Below are 11,662 nucleotides of genomic sequence, written 5' to 3'. Positions count from 1 at the left end.
GAAATGGCTGGTGGTCGAGTGGCCAGTTGCTTGTCTATTCCAGTGGTGCTGTGTGGTCTGGTATTTTCAGCATTCATGTCGAGGCAGAAACCACCGAGTATTACGACAGAACATCAGTTGCCTCACATCACAACACGAACATGCAGAGAAACGTGTCCTGAAACCTATTTAAAGATGTATTTAATATGCACGAACAAGCTCTGAAACACAGATGCTCTCCAGATCAAACGAAACATTGTTTTGTTTTAATATATCCACATATAAATAGCTTTTAACCCCAAACCGCTGGCTGACGGTCACCTAAGGTTAGCAGCCAGATGTTTCAGTGGACTCGGACCAACTGCATACATACACCCTAAAATGTACAGGACTACCTACAGAGTTGCAAATTGAGAGGAGTTATTTTGAGTGTCCAAGTTCCCGGAAATTAAAGTCCCACTCAATTTCTTTGTGCCATGACAAACTGACCAAAGTTTAAATAATTCAACCTATATTGAAGAATATAATAATGTAAAAACAATGTGAAAAGGTGTCTCTCGTAGTGATGAGACAGATAAATTCCCAGAGGAGTCGGTGGAGACCAAAAACAGAGCTAAAAGAGAGAGAACACGGGACTTACGTTCATCAGGTGGACACAAACAAGAATCCGATTAAATGCTGTGACTGCTAGATGTGTAAACCAGCGACTGTTTACAGACAAGTCTGTTATATTAACCTAAAAGGTGATGATACGTCACCATTGCTGGGGCCAAAAAAATATGATGTATTGCAGATTTAAATTGTCCAGGAGACTCCGGACTCCCACTGCTGCTCCCAACTTTTGACACATGCAATGTTTTTTTTTGCTTGATGCACAGTAACATATAATTCATTACCATGACAATCAGGGTTTCAGTGGTAGCTCCGAGCGCCTCTAAAGACTCCGGCTCATCAGAGGGCCTCTTGTAGTGGAAGGCCGTCCCTGCGATGTCAAACTTCCTGGGCCAGTCGATGGTCCACGCTCCGTTGATGTAATAATCATCCACTTCAGATTTCAGCGCTAGGACAAAAAGAAGTACTCTCAGAGAGCTGAAGCAGACAGTGAACGGTAGCCCAGACAACAGGTGGAGACAATCATTTGCTGTGATGTCATCGCCGACGTTCTTCATCATCATCATCATCATCATCATCATTTTCAGCCTCTCTGATGTCAGCTTTCTGAGCAGAGACACACACACACACACACACTGTAAACGCTGACTTTCACGTGCACCGACATGTACATACGTCTAATTTAGGAAGAGAAAGAAAACACACTTCAGGTGAAAGCTTAGACGAATCTCATGAATACCACTCTGTCTGGTTGTCAAAACAAAAGTTGGTCTCCAAGCACAACAGATCTGAAAATATCCACTTTCTCTGCCTTGAAATGAGGCCAGAATTCAGGAGAAACGATCCAACCGCTCGCTATTCTGTCTCTCTGGCTCGCGCTCTGCAGATTCCCCCCCTCTCTTCCCTCCCTCAAACAATAGTTTATTCCTCTTTAAAATATCACAATCCCCCTTCTCAATAAATTCATTTTTTAGCACATCTGGCACTGATTGTGAGCATTGTGATTTTGTTCGGTGCAGTTTACACAAGTCTCCGCAGGCATCCCGGCCTCTATTTTTATATTGTCTCACTCAGTCTGTGCTTTAATAAAACATTCTAAAGAAGAAAAAAAAAGCAAACGTTGCTGACCTAAATAGCGAGGACTCAGACAATGCTGCAAAAGAAAAATATTATCTTTATCACTGGGGTCACAAATGAAATTCATAACAAAGTTACAGATTGCTTGGAAGGGACAATCTAGTCCGACACGTGAGCCAAAATTGCACTCTTTAAACTTTGATATATAGACATCATATCCCCCATAATCCTGGTGGAGCAGGCAGCTGTCACCACGGCCCTATAAATCTGATGCAGCTCTCCGGTTCAAAGTGTAACTTAAGCCCTCCATCAACACCATCCGCTATAAATTCAACACGCTGTCACATGTCTTTCTCTTGTTAATGAAAAGACACAGAACCGGCTTAATTGAATCCGGTCATTTGGTTGTTTTGGGTCCGACGCTGCCGGTGTTGCAAATAGTTTTTTGTTTAGTCTGGAACGTAGCGGATGAGTCCGGTGCCAAGAGAGCCATCACATGTGTTAAGATTCAGGGAGGTTTTTACAGACTCGTTTTTTACGGCTTTACATTAGGCAACAGGAGATTTAACGATGGCATCTTCTAATTTGCTCTTGACAGAGACACATGGAAATCCCTGGAAATGTGGTTGACAGAGAACCGAACAGATAATATGAAACAGCTTGATGTCGCAAATTGACATTCACCACACTGTAGTGAAATGCAGGGTTTACTGAGATTGATGGATTGATAGTGAAACAAGACTAGAGCGTCTACAGCCACACGAGTGCCTCTGTGAGGCTGAACTAAGCACAGTGGTGCTTTGAGCTAAAGGCGTGTAATGTTTACCATGACCATGCAGCTGTCATTAGTTGTGCAGGTATTTGGTCGTAAACTGAAATAGATAATTCATCCTGAGGGGGACATGAATGTCTGAACCAAATTTGATGGAAATCCATCCAACAGTTGTCAAGACATTTCACTTAAAACCACAAACATCCACCTCAGGGTGGCACTATTGGGAACCAAAAATCAGTGAGCTTCATCCTCTGGGGAACATGAACGTCTGTACCAAATTCCATGCCAATTCAGCTAATAACAGTTGAAATATTTCACTTAAAACCACAAACGTTGACCTTATGTTGGCGCTGAAGGGAATGTCATGGGATCAACAAAGTCAGTGTGATTAATCCTCTGGGGAACACGAATGTCTGTACTAAACTGTGTGCCAATCCATCTAGTAGATGTTTAGATATTTACGTGGATAACTATTATTTTTGCCCTGCAGATGGAGCTAGAAAAAATGCAAGGGGATCCCAAAAGTCATTAGGAGTCATCATCTGGGGAACATGAATATATGTGCCAGATTTAATTGCCATCCATCTGATAGTGGTTGAGGTATTTCACAAAAAAACAAAAATGTCAACCTCATGGTAGCGCTAGAGAGACCGGCAGTGGATAGCCAAAGTCACTGAGCTTTATCCTCTGAGGACCATGAATGTCGGTGTAAAATTGTGTGCCAATCCATCCAGTACATTTTGAGATAACTATTATTTTGGCTTTGCCGATGGTGCTAGAGGAAATGCCAGGGGCTCCCAAAAATCGTTAGGATTCATCACCTGGAGAACATGAAAAAACTGGACCAAATTTCATGTCAATTCATCTGATAGCTGTTGGGTTATTTCACTAAAAAACATTAAAGTCAACCTCATGGCACAAGAGGGAACGTCAGAGATTAACCAAAGTCAGTGAGTTTCATCCTCAGGGGACCTTGAATTTGTACCAAATTTAATGGCAATCCATCAAATAGTCGCTGAGATATTACCGCCCGGAAGACTGACATACATTACCATCCATGAAGCTCGTAAAAGCTCTTATTAGTAACTCTGAATGTGACTTTAACTCACCGATGTAATTCTTCGACATGGCAACTTCTTTGATCTCGATGTGAACGGATCCTTTTGGGATCTGAACCACCTCCATGTAGCCTGGAAGTATAAGTACGGGGATCGTTAAGCTGGAAATTTCTCCCACTCAAACTCGAAGGGAGTACATATAGAATAAATTCCAAATCACCCAAAAAGGACAAAGCAGGAGGACAAAACAATCCCCTCCTTTTTTTTTACAGTCACACACACACACACACACACACACACACACACACACACACACACACACACACACACACACACACACACACACACACACACACACACACATGGACACACAGTATTTTTAGATGGTTTACTAGCCATACCATAGAAGGAGAAATATGTTTTCTCTCTCTGGAACTCTCTATAGACAACCTCAGGCTAAAGCCAACACCAAGTCCCTATCTCTACTCCTGATTTCTGCACACACCATGATGTAATTAATGGGAAAATATCATGTTTTGATCTATATTTTGACAACATAATTCTAAATAGCCCAAAACATAATGGTCGGTGGGTAAAAAAAGACAAAAAAAAGGGCACATTTCCATGAAAGATTACCTTCCTGGCTGAATGGATGTTTGAGACAAAAAGCTGCTTTGCCAAAAGGGCGATGAGTTACTTTGTTTTACTCACAGTCTTCTCCGGCTCAATAAACAAATGGAGATCTACAGTCATAGAAACCTGAGGTGACAGAATATCTCAAAACAACGTGTCGGGAGTCGGACATGTTTTACCTCCTCTGGGTAGAGACTCATTGAAGAGTCCTTCTGTCGCCTCGCAGGTGCTGCCGTCGCCTCCACACACACGGCATCGGTCTTCTTTAGCATCGGAGCTCAGGATGTTGTCGCAGCCCACGTGCTTTACAGTCAGAGACGGAGAGAAAGTTTAAGTTTAAAGACTGGAAAATGGGGTTCACGGTTTTAGAAGCTGTAAAAGTAGAAGTTCAATACTAAAGGTGTCCACAACGATTCCCCAAATCCACCGTTCGCTCCAGATCTCCATTGTTGAGCCACGGTTCGTTTCCGTAACGTAAACTTTACAAAACTGAACACAATGAGTCCATAAAAACACAAGACAAATTAAATTGTTACGTGTCACTTTGTTCGCTTTCTTGCAGTTAGATGAGGAAATCGACATCACCAGAGTACATTTTGACAACTATTTTAGATTTAGTCTTCCTCTTTAGACAAAAATGCTTTTTATTATGAGTCACATTTTAGTCGGCGACACCTTAAAACGTTTTAGTTCAATTTAAGTTGAAATGTCGTTACATATTAGTCAACTTTTAGTCATTACTTTACTTTGTCAGCTATTTTTTAATTTAGTCTTAAAATGTCCCTTTTCATAAGATTATATTGAATATTTAATCTGGTATCGCCAAAACATTTTGACATTTTAGTCAAATTTATTTATTTTATTTTGTGATTATCGGATGAAAAACACGGGTTGAAATCATTCAACCCGTGTTTTTCAGGTTTGTTGGGACGGGCTTTTCAAGCAAAAATACCATCATAGACTGTATAAAATTAAAATAAAAAAATCAAATTTTTTAATTTTTTATTTAGGAAACATTCATCTTTTATTTGAAACTCCGGACTGATCCTTTAACACAGCTACATTGATCATAATTGCTGTTAACTTGGCAGGTTTTTCCATGTAAAACATGTGAGCGCTCATGAAACATGACGGGTTTAAACTAGCCGTCGTAACAGATAAAACGTCGTTGGCTTCGTATAAATGTTAATACGCAAGGCCGTATGGAGCCCATTAAATATTATGTCTGTGCTCCGCTTGTAGTGATTGCTTCATCACTACTTGATTGGTACAGTAATGCCTCGGAGCTTTAAAGCTGGAGCAGGTTAAGAGATGTCTTTTCATTATTAAGGGCTGTAATGGCTCCAACACCGGCAGTCTGTAGACTCATTAGGACAATTAGCAATAAGAAAACACTTGTTATACTTTAGGGTTCACAGTCTGCGGTTAGGTCTACTGCAATATATATATATATATACATATATATATATATATATATATATATATATATATATATATATATATATATACACACAAAGGAACTATTTCCAAGTTCACTTTAATACAATTTACATCAAAACGTCCACTCTGCTCCCTGTGTACAGTGTTTTTACAGTGCACTGTTTTTAATATATTTGCTCTGTATGTACTATGAGTGTACAGTGTAAACAATGTACAAATGTATTTATCCTGCCTCTTAAAAACATTGTTACACTTTTATATAACTTTTAAAGTTATATATTATACACTTTTAGAATAAGTTATTCTTTTCAAGTTTGTTCTTAATCTTGGAATGACAAGACTGTGTTTTGTTTTATATGCAAGATATAAAAACAATAAAGATGAACTGAACCGCAGAATTCATATGCTTGAGACTTGAGTCAACAGCATAAAAGTTTCACATAAAAAAAACCAAAGAACAGTCTCAAAAACAAACCCGCAGAAAGTACAAAACAATAAAGATCGCATCAAGCGATGCATTAGCAGTGACGATGACATCATTGTGCGTCATCAGAGACACGTGGCATATCTCACACCTGTAAACATATTGCATTTTGGGATTGTTAACAGAGATTAACTGTATTTGAGCTGCAAAGATCAGGTAATTAATCTATTATCTTTTCTGATAGTTGATCATTTAAGCCATTTATTTAGCAAAAATACCAAAAGATTGATCTGGTTGCAGCTTCTCCAGTGTGAGGATTTGCTGGTTTTCTCTGTTTTGCATCATCATAAACTATATATATCGCTGGGTTTTTGACTGTTGGTCGGACGAAACAGGAGAAATTTAGATTTCCCCTATTTTCTAACAATTTAAGGATTAAACAATTCATCTAGAAAATGATCTGCAGGTTAGTTGATAGTAAGCAGAGCATGAAAGTCAGTGAAATGTCAGAGAGTAGTAGTGATGCTTGTGTGACAATAAGGATTACTGTTCCACTCCTCCTTTGGATCTCCCACTTCTTTATACTCTCTTATCACCATCCCTCCTCTCAGTTTTTCATAATCTCCCTCTCTGTATCTCCAGCACCTGTAAACAGCATCGCAGCTTTGAGAGTTTCTGAAAGCTTTCCAAACAGACAGCGTTCAGGAGATTTATCACCCGGAGAGCCGGCGGCCTCTGAAATATAACGACGCGCTGGATCCAGTGTGGAAATAAACCTGCTATGCTCCTCTTGGTGGGGAATATTCCACCTCTGAGCCATTAAAACACGCACCATGTTGTGTTTTTACATTAAAATCAAAGTAATGTTGTTGGCACAGACGCTGCATTTTCACGCCAAATCGTACGGTCGGGCGTAAGTCAAAGCGAAGACTCAGAGCGAGGAACCAAAAAGTTATTTCAGCTGCATCTCAGACAAACGCACCCTCATCTCCACACAAACCGTACAAAATGATTTATGCTCGTGGAAACAAAGATAGCACCGACTGCCAACTCCTTTCAATAAAATGTTATTAAATCAGCCTTATTAAATATATACATATATATATATATATATATATATATATATATAAAATCATTATTCACAACAATGATTTTTGTGTTTGTTTTGTCACAGAACAATTCTTGCCGAGGCTGCAGAGCCCTGATAAGAGTCAGAGAAAGCAGAGCCAGTCCTTCCATCACAATAAGCCACAAACAGAAACTCAAAGGTTCGATTGTTCTTCACTGGAGAATCGGCTTTTTGTGCTTTGGCAGTCGTGTTCACGCAATCAGCAATCTAGTAAACTGTGCGGTCAAAGATTTAAACTGGCACCGCAGCTGAGGAAACTCTCAGCTCACATAATGTTCAGCTAACGTGTCACTCTAGCTGTAATTTGATAAAACATCGGCGGTTAGCAGTCACAAACGATCACAAGAGTCCGCTGAGGATGAAGTCAGCGTGTGGAGGGTCAATTTATGTTGTCAGGGCAGGAGATGCTTGATGCTTTTATTGCCTCTGACATTCATTTCACAAGTAAAACATTCAATAATTCTACTGTTGTTAATATGGCACAGTGCCAGTCATTTCATGTTCTGCAAATTGGAAATATTCATAACTGGAAATAAGGCATTCCTTCAGTCGAGGAGGTTTTCTGCGGCTTTTGTTTACATTTATAATTATTTTTTATGTGACAGAAAAGATCAACCGCTGTATGAAAAGAAAACTTAACGTGACCTTCTCAACTTCCTCTTACTCGCTCCCCCCCCCCCCCCCCCTCAGCTTTCAACCACATCTTACAGTCTTCCTCAGCGCGCGTTTGCCCATCATGTGACCTGGTTGTGGGACTTTTGGTCGCACGATTACAGGCGCCAACTCCACCATAACTCCATCCGCTGAGGAAGACCGTGACATGCGGGTGAAGGCACCACAACATCATGTTTGAAGTCAAATCAACATTGAGATTCCCGCTAACGTTGGAGTGGTGGTTGAAGGAAAACTACGGTTTATTACAGTAAAACTTGTATTTTTGGAGCTCCAGCCTCCACTTAGAGGATAACTATGGTGTGTTATGATGTGGGTTGTATTGTTTAAGCCCTCAATGAAAGAGTATCATGTGAATTGAGGCTTTTTTTCAAATGACCATATATGACGAAACGCTGCCCCCTTACCTTGCACTCTCCATTGATGCAGATGTCCAGAGAGTCGGCCTGACATCGGGTGCCATCTATGACGGCAGGAGAGCGCTCTGTGTAGAAGTTATAGCCCTCTGCCAGGCAGTTCAGCGCGCAGGGCTTAACACCACCTGGTTACACACACACACAGACAGACAGACACACACACACACACACACACACACACACACACACACACGGTTATCTCCATGACCTGAATGCTGAAATGTCCTCTCCACTTTATTGACAATAATAACCATGTGGAGGAAAGTCAGCGGCACTTTGGCGAGCCGTACGTCACTGTAACGCCGACGGAGACGGAGACGGAGACGGCGCCCGCTGCCAACAACAATCAGGCTGACATCAACGCGCAGGTTATCTGCTGTTTACACACGGCGGCTGGCAGCTCACGGAGCGCTGTGAGTCAGGAGGTGATGGATTCGACAAAACAGACCCCTTGTGATAAAAGAGATCCAACTTAAGCTGAAAGAAAATAAAAGACGTGTTTACACGCTTCGAACTTTTATCACTTTTTCCCGTGTTTTCTTTAGTGAAGTGGATATTTTCCATGACCTGCAGGCATCAGAGAGAATTTGTTGGGAGACTGACACAAAGCATGTACCGCTAAACTCCCGCCAAGAGACTCTTGACATGAAGTGCGTCAGGACGGTTGTCAAAAAATGTGAAAATGTCCCAGGGTGGAACGATCCAGGAGACCGGCGAGGGTCTCCGAACGCAGCACAGTGCGCAGGAATCTGAAGAATTCTGTTCCCATCAAAGAGACCGTCCCACTGTTGGTGTTAACTGGGTACACAAGACAGACACTTGTGACGCAAAGAGGAACATTTTTACAGCTCAGCACTTAGAAGAGATTAGATGTACGAAAGATTCTGCAGCCAGCTGCATCAAATAAACGTTAGCCGAGTTTACTGAGCGAGGATTTACACATCACTAAACTAAAGTTACTGTGAGGAGCTTTTATCTGGTCCTGAACCAGTCTCAGTTTAGTCCTGATCCTCTATCAGACCTCCATCAGTAAAGAGACCATCAGAGAGAAGATGGTCTATTTCTATAGAGTTGTTCTTAATGCTCGTCATCGGAGCCACCGGGTCAGATTCTGGTGAAACCAGATGAAATCATGCAGGTTCACCAGAAACTCCTTCAGCTCAGACTCCAGCAGAGACCGGTCCACTGTGGACAGACCCAGATCCTCCAGCAGAGACCGGTCCACCGTGGACAGACCCAGATCCTCCAACAGAGACCGGTCCACTGTGGACAGACCCAGATCCTCCAGCACAGACCGGTCCACCTTGGACAGACCCAGATCCGGCTTCACCTGCAGCCTTGGACCTGCAGTCTGGAGCTCCGGAGGGAGGAGGAGAGCTCAGCTCCCGGCAGCAGCAGCAGCGTCTCCTCCTCCTCCTCCTCCAGGAGCAGAGCTTCTCATCTCTGTTCCTCTGGGAGCCAACGCCATACCCCAAAGCACCCCCATTTGGGAAATACCGAGTTACGGTATTTTATTTTTACTTGATTTAGGTGACTGCTAGTTTCAAACTAGTTATTATTTACTTGGAGCTTAAGACGGACTTCACACACAAACATATTAAAAGCCCTGAACACATATTCTCTCAATCAATCAGTGAAGCCGAGTCTTCTGGGGCTTTAAAGGATTTACAAACAGCTGGGTCAACCCGGTCCTGAACTCACCACCGGTGTACGGCTTCCAGTTGTAGTACTTCCCACGGAAAGGCATGCCGTCGAAGTCAGCGCACTGCTTCTCTCGGAAATCACGAGATCCTGCGGGACAGGCCTGAAAAATAAAGAAAAGAGAAAACATTTTAAGAATTAGAGTATCACGTAAACTCCACATGTTATTCATCTCCACACAACATGAAGATCTATGAAAAGACGAGTTATCCACCAACAGCAGACGAGATGGAAAGACTGACTTGGAAAATGGATCAAATGTTTGTTGTACTTTTGGTTGCATATTTACCAATCACCGATAATGTTTGTGAAGTAGATGTCATGGAGCCTGGAGGCTGTTTTCTTTTGTTGTTATTGACATCAAAATATTTTCCAATAAGTATTAAAAACTGTTGCGGAGTAAAGCAATAACAGACGTTTCTAATCAATTCCCTATTAAACTGCCAACATTACCAAGCAATGATTATGTAACTTAAGAAAAAAAAAAAGAAGAAATAAACTTGATGTTCACTGTGATGGATTACACAAAGCAAAGTTTTAAGAGTCTGCCAGCTGATTTTCATGTCATAAGAAAAAATTAATGGAAAGCGATGCAACAAAAACACCCATAAATCCAGAAATCTGTTGCATGCATTCAAAAAAACTTCAGAAAGAAAAGTGCATGATTTGTAGTAAAGGAGCTAAAACTCCTTAAAGATCTAAAGATGCAGGCTAGTTAGTTGTTACCATTTGTGAATTACTCTGGGATGTTTTTATTTGCATAGACAGCATCATTATTACCAGCTGGACAAAGTCTGCATGAGATGTCCCATTTGATCTTCGGACATTAAAACAGACGAGCCTCCTGGATCTCCTCATTGAGAACAGTGTGTTCTGCATTTGAAGGGTTTTTGCTTTGTTTTGGTGAGTTGATGCTTCTCCAGTAAAAGAAAAAAAAAGTGGAAAGAAACACTTTATTGGTGTGAAAAGGTCCTCAGAAACCCCAAAACACTCTCCCCCGGGACAAATAAAAGCTCTCGGGTCAAAGCTGTATTTCACATGCTGAAAGCGTTCCACTTTCATTACCACTCAAGTGTTTTCTCCGACGCGGCAGCTTTAAGCTCGCACATCAAAACATGCAGATCGAGGCCGAAGAGACAGAATAATATTATTACAAGTGTGTGTTGAAAAGACAACACGTGGCCCAAATGAGATTTACATGTTAGAACACGTGTCGGAAAGAGAGGAAAGAACTTCAAAGATCACATCGGTGGAGCTGCCAGTAAGTATCATCGATGTACCTGCTGCTCGTGTTTGGATTTATCGTTTCGTCCGTAAAATGTCAGGAAACAAAAAGTTTATGCGTATGTCACAGGGACCTCAAAACGTCTTCAGAGAGGTCCTTCTGACCAAAACGTCCACTCTTGTTTAAATAAATCAGTGCAGAGGTGTGTGGAGGAGTTGACTCTTCTTCTGTGGTGCGCGTGTTGCTTAGCTTCTAACAATCACCCAGAGCCCACTGTGACGACTCAAGTCGTTGTCCACTTACTGTATCCTCTGAACATGTCCCTTCTGCACAACGTGATCGGTTGAACTTTGTGGAAGTATAAAACTAAATTGCCCTTTAATGCATCCTATCAGAGAGGTGATTCCTTTTTTTCAGTAGCCGCTGCATGTAGCATCATGCTAACGGAGGCAGCTTTACAATACAGAGTGACCTCCCACAGGACAGACGTAGTAGCAACAGGAAGCACCATTTACAGATAA

General features: G+C 41.6%; 1 protein-coding gene across 2 annotated transcripts in view; it reads right to left on the bottom strand.

Annotated features, from left to right (window-relative positions):
• adamts6 (ADAM metallopeptidase with thrombospondin type 1 motif, 6) overlaps nt 1-11,662 on the bottom strand; it is a 54,363-nt gene that overhangs the window by 12,758 nt on the left and 29,943 nt on the right. For both annotated transcript variants that reach the window (XM_068706477.1, XM_068706478.1), the window contains exons 14-18: nt 9,917-10,019; nt 8,207-8,340; nt 4,314-4,437; nt 3,553-3,633; nt 876-1,039 (exon numbers count right to left, since the gene is read on the bottom strand). In XM_068706477.1, the coding sequence (XP_068562578.1) occupies nt 876-1,039; nt 3,553-3,633; nt 4,314-4,437; nt 8,207-8,340; nt 9,917-10,019 (606 nt within the window). The remainder of the gene's footprint in view (nt 1-875; nt 1,040-3,552; nt 3,634-4,313; nt 4,438-8,206; nt 8,341-9,916; nt 10,020-11,662) is intronic.

The sequence above is a fragment of the Cebidichthys violaceus genome, unplaced genomic scaffold (genome assembly GCF_023349555.1).
Source record: "Cebidichthys violaceus isolate CVI_PGR_0920_01 unplaced genomic scaffold, fCebVio1.0.p SCAF_12, whole genome shotgun sequence".
Classification (NCBI taxonomy): Eukaryota; Metazoa; Chordata; class Actinopteri; order Perciformes; family Stichaeidae; genus Cebidichthys; species Cebidichthys violaceus.
The sequence above is the reverse complement of the archived record's forward strand: the minus strand, read 5'-3'. Positions and strand labels throughout refer to the sequence as shown.